Source organism: Polypterus senegalus, chromosome 14 (assembly GCF_016835505.1).
Source record: "Polypterus senegalus isolate Bchr_013 chromosome 14, ASM1683550v1, whole genome shotgun sequence".
NCBI classification, from domain to species: Eukaryota; Metazoa; Chordata; class Cladistia; order Polypteriformes; family Polypteridae; genus Polypterus; species Polypterus senegalus.
The window spans coordinates 93,728,531-93,744,918 of NC_053167.1; the positions used below are offsets into that span (position 1 = coordinate 93,728,531).

General features: G+C 36.4%; 1 protein-coding gene across 11 annotated transcripts in view; it reads right to left on the reverse strand.

Annotated features, from left to right (window-relative positions):
• Positions 1–16,105, reverse strand: part of ssbp3a (single stranded DNA binding protein 3a) — a 206,700-nt gene extending 190,595 nt beyond the window's left edge. For 4 of the 11 annotated variants that reach the window (XM_039736138.1, XM_039736136.1, XM_039736134.1 and 1 more), the window contains exons 1-4: positions 15,860–15,915; positions 14,899–14,971; positions 14,592–14,653; positions 12,741–12,825 (exon numbers count right to left, since the gene is read on the reverse strand). In XM_039736138.1, the coding sequence (XP_039592072.1) occupies positions 12,741–12,825; positions 14,592–14,653; positions 14,899–14,971; positions 15,860–15,915 (276 nt within the window). Of the gene's footprint in view, positions 1–12,740; positions 12,826–14,591; positions 14,654–14,898; positions 14,972–15,168; positions 15,321–15,859 lie in introns of those variants that run through there. The other 7 variants (XM_039736128.1, XM_039736130.1, XM_039736135.1 and 4 more) reach the window with 6 other exon arrangements.
• Between the last annotated feature and the right edge of the window lie 283 nt (positions 16,106–16,388).

Sequence of the window (16,388 nt, forward strand, 5' to 3'; positions counted from 1 at the left end):
GATAGTTAGCTTTTTCTTTTATGGTTATTATTGTTACAACACACACAATAAATTTTAGGAAATTTGATGGCGACATCAGAAAAATTGGCTCATGAGACTGCTCACACTTCAAGACAGTGGGCTATAATTTCTGATATATTAGAAATCCTCAGACCAGAGTGCAATCCAACATTGCAAACCCTCTCACCTGCATGTGAAACAAATGATAAAGCTGAAATTTGTGTTAACTCTGAAAAAAATCGGTCAGAGACTGCAACTGGGCATAAAAACGTTGCAATATCGTACATTGTATGCAACCCAAATGTTTTAAGTCGTTCTGGATAAAAGAGTCGACCAAATAAATAAATGTAAATATTAAAAGTGAAAGAAAAAGGAGTTTACTCTTAAGCGTGCCAGTTAGCAACAGCTATGCTTTGTTGCAATTTAATGTTAAAAATGTTAAAGAGTTCTCTTCAATTTATTATTTGTTCAAGCAAGTCATGAGCCAAGAGATCTCTGATGAAGATCCTCTTTTAACACTGAAATAAATGTGACTACCACCCACATAAGCAACAACTCAGGCGAAAAATAATATGCCAAGGGGAAAACAAAAGGCAAAGAAGAGTCTTGATGTACTCCTTGTATAACCATCACTAAGCTTGCCTGTTGCCAAGACTGTTTTTTGTTCTTAAAAAGCCTTGAAAGTTAGTTTCTAAGTAGAAGTAGGTACATCAGGAGTCTGTAGTGAATAAGTGGGTTAATTTATTGCTTTAGTTTTCAACAGTCAGTATTTTTCCGCCAGGATTCCTCTCCTGGCTGGAGTTCAAATTCCTTTTTTAAATATTTTTCATTCATTTTTGATTCTTTTATTTTTAATAATCTGTTTAATTATGTAGTCTGTCAGTAGCAATGATTGGCGAAATTCACCTAAATGTTTTTCATAGTGAATATGCTGTGTTTGCCTGTGACCATATTCACCAAATATTTTCCCAGAAATCTGCCATGCAGCCGGCTTATGCAAACATTTTTTCCCCAAGTGCTCCATGATGCATTATGAGACTAGTATAACATCACAGAGCTGTAGCGACCATGCTTAGAACTTTCACGCATGCTTACTTTTAAGATCAATGCTGATGTGAATAAGGCCATTGCAGAGTCAGAAGCATATGGGAGAAAAAAAATATGCACCAAAATATGCCTCAAACTACAACCACCCTGTTCACTAAGCGCTTGTCAATGCTGCATTTTATTTGCACCCTGCAATCACCACCACAGCCATCATTTCACCAAGAGGAAATCTTGCTGTATGTGGTCAATGTATAGGGGTGGTCTGTAAACCTAAAAAGTTAAAAGGGTCCCAAAGCCACAAAGATAAGAAACACTGCCAGACTTCCATCCTGCTTGCAATTATATACAGTATATCTCACTATTATAAAAGAAAATCTTGAGACAAGACGAGACTATTGCCAAGAGATTTTTCTCAAGTCCCGCGAGAGAAGACTATTGGCAAGAGATTTTATCAAGTCCCGCCCTCCTCTCAACCGTTTCAGGTTAACGAAGTACACCCACAATCCTCTGACCTCCCATTCGTCAGAATGCTTTTGTCAGACACAGTTCCTACGCTCTCAGCTCTTATAAATTTTTATATTTTCCTCATTTTAGGTTCCCAATAAAAGAATACTTATGTCTAAATCTTATTGAAGAATTTCATCCCGAAGGGTTATCAACAGAAGAAATGAGTAGAAGGGCAATCCTAGCACCAACAAACAATGAAGACAAATTTATTGATCGACTACACGGCAAATTAGTTAAATGTGTAACAATAGACAGTTGGTGGTGATGCAGAGGATGAAATCATCAACTTACAATATCCCGTAGAATATCTACAACTGTTAACATCATCCGGTCTTCCACCGGCCGAATTACTGTTGAAAGAAGGATATATCTTAATGTTATTTCATAATTTATGTATGTGTAATGGGCTATGCAATAGGACAAGATTAGTTGTATTCAAAATTCGTTGAACAATTCTGACATGTAAAATTTTAACAGGCAACAAGAAAAGTAATGTAGTACATCTTCCGCGGATGACACTAGACAACAACGGAGATCTTAATATCCCATTCGTAATAAAACATTTAGTTTCCCGTTAGAATAGCTTTTGCTATGACAATTAACAAATAACAGGGCCAAACATTAGAAAAAGTAGGTTTATTTATTAGAGTGAAAGAAACAATATTAGTTATACATTGCATTGTCACAATGCAACTCCAAACACAAAATCAAAATTCAAAGCGATATTGATGAAAAGTTAATTCCAAATATTGTTTTTACTATAGTTTTACAGTAAAAGTGTAAGTTTAAAATGTATTTGCGTGTTAATTTCAAAGTCAAACAGAACAAAAACGTATAATGCAACGAATACCTCTAACACAACTTGAAAGATAATTTTCTTTCAATTTATTACATTTTAGTATTACTATGGTTAATTACTCACTGTAAATGTAAAATACTTGGGTCTATTATGCATATGTAACAATTTCCATGAAAATAATCTGTTTTAATTGTACATCCGCTTCCCATACGCAAGCAGCAGAGTCCCAAAGTGGCTAGTGCATAGCGCCCACCTGGGGGGGGGTTGGCAAGCAAAGCCCTAGTAAATTAAAAAAAAAAAACTGTAATAATTTTTATGAGGGGTACATTAGCTGACATAATGAGAATATTAAAAATACTAGCTCTGGATAAATAACACTGATCCCTACTGGCAGGCAGTAGTGCATGCCTAATTAGGCATTCAATTATGTAAGCCTTAAAGTAGCTGCTGGCCCCTAACCGCAGCCCCCCCATGAAAACACAATATACACTTTGAAATAATAAATACAAATCACATATTACTATTTACAAGGTGTTTCTTTATTTCTTCTTGATGGAAAAAGAATGTGAAATATCTGCATGGATACATGGGGAAACAAGATATTTTAGCCACGCCCAGAGCTATTTCTTCTAACACTGAAACGAATCAGTCCCAAGCTCCCATTTAGTGGCACAGCTAAAGTGTACCCCAAAGAGTGCATCTCTTATGAGCAGGGCTGTGGAGTCGAAGTCGAGGAGTCTGAGAAAATTTTGGGTACCTGGAGTCGGGGTCAGAGTCAATACATTTTTGCAGACTCCAAATAAATTAAAATTTTAATGAAAAAAAAAAAAACTTAATTATGACTGTTGTTAAACTTGCTGTATTTCTCTGATGTAAGAATAAAGCCCAGTGCATAGTTGTGTTACTACTAGTGTGAAGTTCAGATGAGCTATTATACAACCTGACATTCACATAATGTAATCTGTATCATGGTATATTACAAAAAGTGTTTTCATTTTATTTCAGATATAATGTGTTTAACAAGTTAATATGAGTATAAACAAGTGTAATGATGTAGGTGGAGGTATGTGCTATGGCCTGATGTGTGGTAGACAGTCAGCTTCCTAGCCCAGGGGAGGCGAACTCCAGGCCTGGAGTGCCGCAGTGGCTGCAGGTTTTCATTCTTACCATCTTCTTAATTAGTGACCAGTTTTTGCAGCTAATTACTTCTTTTACTTAACTTGACTCAGGCCCCATAGTTGTTTCTTTTTCTTTAATTAGCAGCCAAACAATAATGAGACACAAAACAAGCCACCACATAACCAGCTCCCCTGTGCCCATTACACAATATCTGAAATTAAAGAAAGGTGATGGTCTTGGTAAGGTTGATCTCTCAGGTCACTAAAACATTTTGACGGTGTTCTTAGAAAGAACAGAAAAACAACAGTTCTGGAAATGTGTGCTGAGGCAGAATGAGAGCAACAAGCAGCCATGGAATTAAATAACGGGTTTAATTAACAGCCAAGAATTGGCTTCTCTTAAAGAAAGTGATTGGAGTGAAATTGGTTGGAGTTTGAAACCCCAGTTTAGCTGGTCATCTGTTAGCTCGTTTCACATCTCATTTCTGCTTGGCTGTCATTTAATGAAGAAAGGAATCAATTCAGAGGGCTGAACTCTTCTAACAGGGCTATTAAAGTGATGGGGAAAAAGTTAATTAGCAGTGAAAACTGGTCACTGATTAGGAAAAGGGTCAGAATGAAAACCTGTAGCCACTGTGGCACTCCAGGCCTGGAGTTCGCCACCCTTGTCCTAGCCAGTAGTTCTGTGGTTAAATGATGTGTATGTTGCCTTCCTTCAATCAACATGGAAAATACATTAGCATATTAAATACAGAGGAGTCGGAGTCAGAACTACCAGAAACTAAGGAGTCAGAGTCAAAGGATTTATCTACCAACTCCACAGCCCTGCTTATGAGCACAATGATCTATATTTTATTCACTTATTGCTAGTTTGAGGCTGTTCAATGTATTTTGTTTGTGGAATTCATTCCATCTACCTCTTTTATTGTTTGAAGCACAGTGGCTTAGTAGTTGGTAATGCTGTCTCGCAGTTCATACCACATTTGAACATAATTGTTGGTCCAGCACAGTTGACAGACTATTCCCCAGCCCCCAAGGATACTTAAATACCACTGCTCCATTATAGTCAAGTCAACACAACACTAGTTGATTTCTGCCATCCCCATTGACTTTGATGCATTTCATGGAGTTTGGCAAAGCTCACAAACATTTCAGTGATTTTGCTGAAGCGAACACCACAGGCTTTGATCATCACTATCTGCCAGTATTATAGATCATTGAATTTCTCTGTGTCTATGCATCTGCTATTTTGTTCTGTGGGTTTTGTGGACAGTTCCCTAAAAGTTAGGGCCAGCTTCCCATCAAAATCAAGGGACTATGCAATACATTGTATTTGCAGGTGTTAGAGAGTCTTTGTAATCATTATTGTTGCTGTTGTTGTACTTGAATTTCCTGGATTTTGACCATCATGCTCTGCTTTTGACCACTCTCTCTGGATTTGTGTTTTTCGGGCTTGATTGCCACTGAATTGCCTTTATACAACAACTCCTGCTGGGCCTTTTGTGCTCTTCAGAGCTTTATTGTTAAAAAGCATTTTTGATTAATATATATTTTATTTATAAAGATTTGTTTCCCCTAAATTAAACAAGTGACAGGCTAATGGTCTCTTCCACTTGTAGGGATGTTTGCTACTGCTTTTGATCATTTATGACAAGGTACTCATGACATAGTATGCTATTCCAGTTTTCAATTTTTTTTTTTAAATTGATATTAAATTAAGGTTAAATCTTGGTTCATACCTGCTTAAATATCAGAAAGATAGTGGATGGACACTTGCACTTGGTCCTTGATAACTATGATTGCTTTTATTTCATTAGACAGACTTTTACCCAGTAAAAAATTGTTCCTTTGTCAAATGCACATAAGCATGTGCTTGTCTAATATAGTACATTTCCTATCAAAGTGACAAGTATGTCTTTCTTCATGTTACTCTAGACAGAACTAACCACGTGCAATGCAAACAAAAAGCATTCCCAGGCTGCCTCTCTGTGTGAGACTTTAGTTATTGTTGTAAAAACAAAGGGGTGCTTTTTTCACAATTTAAACCTCAGTTAAACATCAATAAAAAGTAAGTACGCTTTATTGTTAAATACATCTGTAATGAAAAAATATATTTTAAAGTGAATGTTACATACAAGCATTTATATATAATATAAATATATATAAATATATATATATATATATATAAAATCTATATATATATATATAAATATATAAATATATATCTATATATATATATATTAATATATATATTATATATATATATATATATATATATATATATATATATAAACTAAACACACACACATATAAACATACATACTTAGTCAAACACTTTTGTGTAGCATCTGGCTTGACAGCCCTGTGTAAGTCTCAGAGAAAAGCTGTCAAACTGGTTGTATGACTTATTTGCATAGGCATCTTGAAGTCACCTAAGTTCAAAAAGCCAGACAGCTGCAAAAACAATGAGTTTGATTGCAAAGGATTACTTTCAGTCAGAAAATGAAGGAAATAACTGTGTAGTTCAAAATTCTTATATTGTCACTGAATTGCCCTGACACAAGCATGTGTAAAAGAAATGTTTTTTTTTTTGGAAGTCAAATGTGCATGTTTCCTTTTCCTTAGATATTACTGTTCATCAGTTATTCCATAATAAGGACATTTTAAATAGTTCCAACTGTACAATTTTATTTTTCACATTTATTGGTGAAAACATTGCAATTTATGGTGTTGTAATTATTATACACTATGCCAGTGGTTCCCAAACTCAGTCCTAGGGGCCCACTGTGGCTGCAGGTTTTTGTTCCAACCAGATTCACAATCAGTGATCATAACTGACCCAATTAAATTATTGGTTTTCCTATTATTTTTCCTTTTTTCTGTGTTGTTTGCTTTGTTTATTGTATTCTAATAATGACAATTAAAAACAAGCTGAGCAGACACCTGGGCAAATAACAGTAAATGATGAAATAATGGAACTGCTTTAGCATCAAAACCAGATATGGAATAAGGATGATTAATAAACAATATTCAGACAGCTTTTAAAATATGTAACACTTAATACTTCCAATTAATCAAGTAATTTATTTTATATACTTAAAAGTTGTAGTCTGCCATTTCCTTTATTGGCTCCTAAACAAAGAGAGAGAGTGAAAGTGGGCTTAACAAATATGCTATTAATGTTCAAGTTAAAGTGGATTCCGATATTCAGTGTTTTGAAATAACTTTACAAAGATCATTAGAAATCTTACAAAGGCCTTTTCTGGTAAATGGGGTGCTGCAGTTAACACCAAAGTCAGGAAGACGAAGAGTTACTGGGAAAATCATGGAACAAACCACCAAGTCATGTAGAAAAAAAAACTTTACGCAGCTTTCAAAATCTGTCTGTGTGGAATATTAGGAAATTTAAGTCAACTAAGTGTGCTTGATAAAGTGAATGATCTTTTTTTTTTTGTAGTTTGCAAATTTCTAACGTAAAAGGCAAAACAGTCATCACCAAAAAAAAAGTTGATTTATACAATGTAACTGACCTTCTCATCACAATTCAAACAGAATGCTACTCCTAATATTTAAAAATCCTGCAATATAAATACACATGCTTCCGGTTCAGAGGAGGCTTCCTTGAGAAAAAAAGCACAAAAATGGAACTGTTTAACCAATATTCGTCTTTCCTACCATTGCCCCATGATGACAAGCAAGACATTTACAGTGGTGTGAAAACTATTTGCCCCTTCCTGATTTCTTATTCTTTTGCATGTTTGTCACACAAAATGTTTCTGATCATCAAACACATTTAACCATTAGTCAAATATAACACAAGTAAACACAAAATGCAGTTTTTAAATGATGGTTTTATTATTTAGGAGAAAAAATCCAAACCTACATGGCCCTGTGTGAAAAGTAATTGCCCCTGAACCTAATAACTGGTTGGGCCACCCTTAGCAGCAATAACTGCAATCAAGCGCTTATGATAACTTGCAATGAGTCTTTTACAGCTCTGGAGGAATTTTGGCCCACTCATCTTTGCAGAATTGTTGTAATTCAGCTTTATTTGAGGGTTTTCTAGCATGAACCGCCTTTTTAAGGTCATGCCATAGCATCTCAATTGGATTCAGGTCAGGACTTTGACTAGGCCACTCCAAAGTCTTCATTTTGTTTTTCTTCAGCCATTCAGAGGTGGATTTGCTGGTGTGTTTTGGGTCATTGTCCTGTTGCAGCACCCAAGATCGCTTCAGCTTGAGTTGACAAACAGATGGCCGGACATTCTCCTTCAGGATTTTTGGTAGACAGTAGAATTCATGGTTCCATCTATCACAGCAAGCCTTCCAGGTCCTGAAGCAGCAAAACAACCCCAGACCATCACACTACCACCACCATATTTTACTGTTGGTATGATGTTCTTTTCTGAAATGCTGTGTTCCTTTTATGCCAGATGTAACGGACATTTGCCTTCCAAAAGTTCAACTTTTGTCTCATCAGTCCACAAGGTATTTTCCCAAAAGTCTTGGCAATCATTGAGATGTTTCTTAGCAAAATTGAGACGAGCCCTAATGTTCTTTTGCTTAACAGTGGTTTTGCCTTGAAATCTGCCATGCAGGCCGCTTTTGCCCAGTCTCTTTCTTATGGTGGAGTCGAACACTGACCTTAATTGAGGCAAGTGAGGCCTGCAGTTCTTTAGACGTTGTCCTGGGGTCTTTGTGACCTCTCGGATGAGTTGTCTCTGCGCCTTGGGGTAATTTTGGTCGGCCGCCACTCCTGGGAAGGTTCACCACTGTTCCATGTTTTTGCCATTTGTGGATAATGGCTCTCACTGTGGTTCGCTGGAGTCCCAAAGCTTTAGAAATGGCTTTATAACCTTTACCAGACTGATAGATCTCAATTACTTCTGTTCTCATTTGTTCCTGAATTTCTTTGGATCTTGGCATGATGTCTAGCTTTTGAGGTGCTTTTGGTCTACTTCTCTGTGTCAGGCAGCTCCTATTTAAGTGATTTCTTGATTGAAACAGGTGTGGCAGTAATCAGGCCTGGGGTGGCTACGAAATTGAACTCAGGTGTGATACACCACAGTTAGGTTATTTTTAACAAGGGGCAATTACTTTTTCACACAGGGCCATGTAGGTTTGGATTTTTTTCTCCCTAAATAATAAAACCATCATTTAAAAACTGCATTTTGTGTTTACTTGTGTTATATTTGACTAATGGTTAAATGTGTTTGATGATCAGAAACATTTTGTGTGACAAACATGCAAAAGAATAAGAAATCAGGAAGGGGCAAATAGTTTTTCACACCACTGTATATCTTGATAACACAAGCTAGTTCCACATTTCTTTAAGTGTGAACAGCAAGGAAAACAACAAGGAAAATTCTTCAAAATAGATCATGAATAGGCAAACTAATACTAATATGCATATTAAATATTTAAGTTTTCCATGAAAAGTTTTGTGTAACAGGTAAACTGTTAAATTAATCCACCTAGTCGGGTGAGATAAATGAGAGAGAAATGTCTTCACCACTGTACAGCACTTCTCCAGGAATAAAAATCCAAATCCATTTCAACAATCATTCAAAAAGAAGTGACAGAAGGAAAATGTCTGCATGTATTTTAACTCATCAGAATTAGCATTCTGTAATTAAAACTCACCCCCCTTAATAACCCAAACAGCATGATAAAATCAGGTTGTGCCAACTATCTAATCTAATTGACTAATTACAGATTTTAATTTAGCCTGTTACTGAACAACTGTTGACAATTTGTTTTCATTAGGGACACCGCTGCATAAACATTTTGCTCTTTTTTAAGCAAGACTGCTTTCAACCAGTTACAGTTTTATAACACAAAGATATCAGGGGATTAGTATGTGATGCTCTGTACTTATTTTTTTTTCTTAAAAGCTTAAAAAAATTCCAAAATTAAAAATGTAAATAATCAATTCACAAGTTCTATCTTGTTTCTTTAAGAGACACACTGTTACTCTCTTCATTCATTAAAGTGATGGGGCGCATGACTTAAATAATCATTAACAATCTGTGCTGTGTCTGATGCTATAGCTCACATAACCAACTAGGTCCACAGACTCCAAGTTTATAAACAAATTTTAATCAAATTTTGACCGCATTTGTCAATGCTGATTTCACTTGCACAAGATAAACACAAGAAAACAGTAAACAAAAATACCATAAGGCGCTGTAAAGCGAGTTATTCACAATAACCACAAACAGTTTTGCTTTATTTTATACTGAAATAACGATCAATGAGCCGGCAGTTCTCACAATATACACATTCACTCACTCACATTTTTCACTCATGCATTCACTCCCAAAATAACCTAATCAAATTCAAGGTTTCAGGAGGCCGTTGCCTATCCCAGCAACACTGAGTGCAAGGCAGGAAACAACCAAGGAGAGGTGCAAGTCATTGTACCTTTGCAGTACAACTATTATCAGAAGAGCTCAATTTAACTTTTAAACGCAGACCTTTGGATTTTATACATCATATGTACTACTAAATAAATTGCAAGGAAAAAGGGTCCACAGCACCAATCTAAGGTTTTCATAGTATTTTTTCTAGGTCTTTACATTGCTGGTCTTTATCAGAACTGTTTAACATAAAATAGCAAGAGTTACATTTATAGTATTACCTACTTCATCATTGCCAAGGTGGGAACACATAAAAACTATACAGACTAACTGAGACAACACATAGATTTAAAGGGTCCTGACTGAACACCCTTGCATCAATAATTCTTTAAATTTATATAGAGCTTTTCTCACTATTCAAAGTGCTTCAGTAAATGGGTAGCCACTTCAACCACCACAAATGTGCATCCACCCGGATGATGTGACAGCAGCCATTTTTGCGCCAGTACACTCACCACACATTGGCTTTCAGGTGGGGAAGTGGTGAGATTGATAGCCAATTAGAGAGAGATGATGATTAGGGGATTAGTAAGAATGACTAGGCCATGGAGGGCAATTTAGCCTGGACAGCAGGATACACCATACTCTTCACGAAGGATGCCCAGGGATCTTTAATGACCACAAGGAGTCAGGACTTCAGTTTTACCTCTCATCCAAAGGATGGCACCATTTTTACAGCACAGTGTCCCCATCACTGCACTGCACATTCAGACCACAAGGTAAGTGCCTCGTGCAGGTCTAACCAACAGCACTTCCAGCAGCAATCCAAGCCCTTCCTAGACGGTCTCTCACTCCCACTGGCCATGCTTTGCTGCAGGTGAATGACTTTTTCTGAAGTGTGTGTGGTATGGTTGATGTTATAAAAACAATGCAACTACCAATCAAGAGAAACTTAAATAGCTATATGCAATAATATGCATATACCATTAAATAAGATTAAATAAAAGGAGTGCGTTTTCACTACACACCTAACGTACAGATGATAAGGAAGTAGTACATTCAATAAGAACCTTGCTCTGCCTAGGATTAACTATAAATTTGATAGCCATAGTAATAAAAAAAAAACTACCATACACATAAAACCACAGTAAAGGACTATGTGCCCTATATTTAGGTAGTATGTGGGTAACATGGATTCTCAGATTTGACTCCAAGCTGTAAAAACCTTCGGCAACAAAATGTTCAACTCTTTCATACTTCACTGTAAACTTGTGTACAGAAAATATTCATAAAATGAACTGCTTACATTTAGCCAAGGATTCATCTAACAAAAACCAAGAACACACGTCAGGAACCTTTAAAAAAATACAAAAGCATCTCACACACAAGCACATCAGTGAATCTGTTTCAGGAGTTTTTGCCAAAAGGTTACTAAAAAGCTTAAAGCCAAACAGCACAGAAGGAAGGCACAGAGGAAAAGAACAGCTACTTGATTTCATCACTCTCATATCTTAAAGCTACTTAAAATAATAAAAGTCCAAAATTGATAAGTCATGCATTGTTTTTGGTGTAAAAATGAGTCTTAATAAATTAACAAATGATGAGTTCTCTTTTTACAACACATCCACAAATTCTGTTTACTTTGCGTACATGTATTTTTGAAACTTAATTTTTATCCAATTAGTGACTGATCAATAAAGCAATTGATTTCACTATATAAATGACAGTTCATCAGTGGTGTTACATAGCAGTAGATTAAAGGGTTCATTAGTCTAATTTCTTTTGCAGAATGTGAATGCACACAAAGGCAAACATTCAAGCTATTACAATAGAACTTTGGTAAAACTTTAACACACAGCATAATATAAATAAATTTTAGAAATGTTAACAAAAGCTAAAAATAAAACCAGAAGCACCAAAAATTAAATTTGACCACAAGAAAAAAAATGTGAAAACATTCCTTACGAGAGGTTTTGTTAAAGTGCGTAGTTGCGATACAGCTGCAAATCACACATTTCAAATTACAGTTCTCAATGTTGCACAGCTTAAAAAAACCTTGAGTGCTACAAATAACATTTACCTACAATAAACAAACAGTCTCAACAACAACCATTTCAAGGATATATTTCCAAACCTAAAAACACAATTTTTGTTGCTTAAAAACAACATGTCGCGTCTGATGAAATAATTAACATAAAAACTACTCTAGGACAGCTAAAAAAGAATTTGATCACATTATCATCATCTTGCTGCATTGGTTATCAAAACGTGGAGGAAAATGGATTTAAGTTACTGTATAGGACTTTTTCTTCTTTTTTTTTTACTTGACAACTAAATTTAATATCAGAAAACAGTTTTATTCAGCTTGTTCCCCAGCTCCAGAAACTTTGATTTGCTGCACAAATTACACAAAAGATCAAATGTTTATGTGAAATGAAGGAAAGTCAGTTTTATTTATAGAATACTTTTAAAACAACAGAAGTTGACTAAAGTGTTGGCACATGACTTTAGAACATTTAATGCATATTTTGTAGCTCAGTGAAACAATAGCAAAAATGGGAGCTACACAATAAAAGCATTCATGACTAGTAACAACAACATTTGAAGGAATCAACATACAGTACTCATAATTTAACTAGCTCAAGGACACATGCTTTTAAACAAAAAAAATAACCCTGTCCAACTATATAGTTTGCACGCTCTCAATCTGTTAGCCACGATTAGGAATCAGCATTTGTATCCAATACTTGGGAGTGGAATTAACGCGCTTGAACTACCTTACATGACTTTGAAAATGGATGGATGGCTTCAAATGAACATTTTTGAACCCAACTTTCTACATTTTAAGACATGAACCAGAGAATATTTTATTTTGCTCTGCAAATTTAAGGATTAAAAATGTGTTACTTACATAATCATGAAAGGCTTTTGCTTCGCTTGAGTGTTCACAAGTATCTCGTCTTTCAGGAGCTGCACAGTAAAGGTCCCAAAACACACTGTACCAGGAAAGTATCAAGTTACTAATTATTACTTGTATGTTAAACAACAGCTGTACAAGAAGAAACATTTAGCGAGACATTCAGGACTTTCTGGGGGGAACAACTATCCTGTTTCAGCGTATTTTGTTTGTTATGTGGCTTAAATTATGGCCTAACATTTTGCTTAGATTTACTAAGCACATAAGCAAAGACCATCACCTCTGAAATTTGCAATAATTCACACCCCAAAAAATACTTTTCATATACTGTTTATGTCTCCTCATAAAAGCAACAGTTAACCTAGTGTACAATGTGAACACTGTCAAATTGATGATTTTCATTCAGCATGCATTTTCTGCTTCGCTTACAAGGGTCGATGGAGAACAATACACAAGTTTAACTAGGCAACTAAAACTGTATTTCTGTATATTTTTTTTTTTTTGTAGTTAGGTTAACTTCTGTGGGTGTCAAAAACCACGAAAATAAAAGCCTAAACCAAGCTACCTTACACTTACAGTTTAAATATGTATAAAGTATCAATCAAAGAAGAGAGGTAAAATGTAAACTAGCATGTATATCTACTTTTGTGTAGGATGTTGTAAAGCTCACAGACTTTTAAAATTATTAAGACTTACACAAATACATTAACACACTTTATTGAGTAAACATTATTGTAACGTTTCATTTTATTTCTCAAGTGATAAGGTGCACTCTTAAATTTGTGAAGGTGAATAAAGCAAAACACATTTTTATTTTTCTTCACTTATCAGTGTGCAGTAACAAACATTTGGATTAATCAGTCATCTAAAATATACTGTACACAGAGTGGTCGCCACGTTTGAGCATTTCATTTTGGGATTCTAGCTTCCAAACATACTACTAAATTATGTTGACGGACGACTCTAAACACACCAAAAGTGAATGACTGTGTTTATGCTAGTGTGCACCTTCCAGTTTTGCCAGTAGGATAAGCTCTGGCTCCACCTGACCTTGCAATGGAAAGGTGGTTAGAATTAGGGACAGCATAGCAAGTGCAATGAAAAGATCCATTACCAAAAACTTCTCAGTAAGGGCAAGTTCTCCTCACAAAACAAAACTTAGTTCTTGGATTATGTCTATCAAGACAAACATTACCAACACATTTTATACAAAAAGCAGTGACACAAGAGGCTTCTATGTGAAAATATAAATAAGGCAGAGATTCCCTCAGTACACACAAACAAATTTTAAGTGTTTTGCAAACCAAAAAAATAAGTTATAGAAACAGAAAACATCTGAAAATTAAGTAACTGAAATGCTTTATTTCTTTTAGTTTTCACAGGTTAAATTGTCTGTGCCTTTTACTCTAGGTATGCATATTGATGCAACTCTAACATAATGTACTAATATAAGGACTTCAAAGGATACAGTGTGTTTGTGTGTTTATATGGCAAAGTATGTCTGAATTGCAGAGGTGAACAGTGCCATTCAACAGTTTATGCACTGGGCTGTAAACCCTTAGTTTGGCACTATGATACATACATCAAGTCACTTAACCTGCCAATGTTCTTACTGGGGAAAAACATGGGTGTGAACTGAGAGAAATATTAAATTATGTACATTCACATAAAACAAGACATCTGCAAAATCTACACATTTGCAAATGCAGTGTGTATGTGTGTGCACTCTAAAATCCACGTGTAAAAAATGGAAACAATGGCAAACAACTGGGATTTTCATACAATCACCTAAGACCTAATGAAGACACCTAAGTATTTGATATAAAAACATTGGTTTGTACTCACCACCACCAAGAATGCAAAAACCCAGGTGGCTCCCCTAGCGTAATATTTTTCTCCCATCGTATCTATAAACAAATGACAGCACACAAAGCAAAGCATCAAACCCATGTAGTCTGTACATGAACCCGGGAGAGATGAAGTAAGGTCACTTAATACATGCAGAAGTAAAAACTGATTTATAAAAAAAAAATCAAAATGGAGGCCACATTGGCTTGGTAAAAACAAAGACTATGTTCATGTAAAGGTGCCGAGGGTCAAACAGAAAATAAGTACGAAAAAGAAACAAACAAAACAAAAAAAAAACAGTTACCTCTGATAGAAAGGTCTGTGCCGATTTCTGTGCTCCTACGTGCAACAAATACTCATAAACGTATAAAGCTAATCTGTTAAGAGAAGAACAGACAGTTTGGTTAGTCTATCAAAGCAAACATTTTAACATCGTAGACCCTTATTATTTGACAAGAGAACGAACGGGGGAGGTGCCCACTGTTACACCATCGAAAGCACGCTGCTTGCTCAAATATTTTTTTTAAAAATCTGTAACTAGTACTGTGCAAGGTAACACAAATCGAGGACGTACATGGGTGCAGAATCAGCGACAAGGCACCGCAGCAGTGCCGATCGGGACCGTGTTAACCAACACTGTGGCGCTTGCGGATCAGCTGCGAAGCTACATCGCGGCCAAACTGTTTTACAAGATGCGGCATTCATTTTTAAAGAGCAGGGCGAGCGTATCGCTAACATCCCCGCCGCGCTCTTCAACTTGAACACTTCCCGTGGCGTCAATCGGAGAAAGGAAAGGGACGCGAAAGGGGCTACGAGGCAATCCTGCCCCGTAGCCAAATGGTATCAGGATATTTAGGCAGAATTAAAAGAGAAAGATGAAAATGCCAAGAAAACGTAGCAAGTGCACAAGAACGGCTCTCTTGTCTGCTGACTTGAAACTTTTCTTTTGTTCAGCCGTAATACCTCAAACTACTTTTACAGCACGCAGCCAGGTTTCGGAAAATAACACTGCTTGCTTGGAGGAAAAAAAAAATCCGGCGTATTTAAAACCAAATGGGCAGCTCTGAAGCTTTGGGTTGGGTCTTTTTTGTTTGTTTATTTATTTACTGTGTTTTGTTTTGCTGCAGCATGCAGTGGGGAGGAAGGAAATTCTCTTCCATAGTGTAGCTGTCCCGCAAACGCTGTTGAAACACAATTATTCACCTAATACTCAACGTGCGAGTAATGGGAGAGGGTTGTATAAGAAGGGTAAAATGAAACCTTACTTTTCCCGAGCCTGCCCGTCCGAGGGCACCGCCGAGCCTTTGCCTTTGGCGAACATATTTTAGCAGTGTGCAGCCTCTGGTCAGCTTGCTCGCTTTTTTTTCCTCCCTCACTCTCTCTCTCACTCTCTTTCCCTCGCTGCTCTACTAGCTGTCAAAGCGTCAACCCCGGCCTCGACCCCATCACACTGCAACTGCACTGCTCAACCGAGCCTGGTCACGCCATGCACCCGGGGGCGTAACCAGCGTTTGATAATTGACATCTATTAGGACCAACCGTGTGACTAGGAATTCCCTAAGACTCCACCTATAGGCGGCCTGTAGTCTCCCCATGCAACCAACCGTTGCTTTGAAAAGTCGGAGTTCCGTTCTTTGATAGCGTAGTCATTCGCGGGACGATGTCTATAGCAAAGCTATTTCACGGAAGAAATTGAATTGAGAAAGTATGTTGTGATATTTAGGTTTTAAATAAAATTGAAGGATATGTGATTATTTCGTTTATATAGCTGTTTTTGACTTCGTGCTTAAGGTG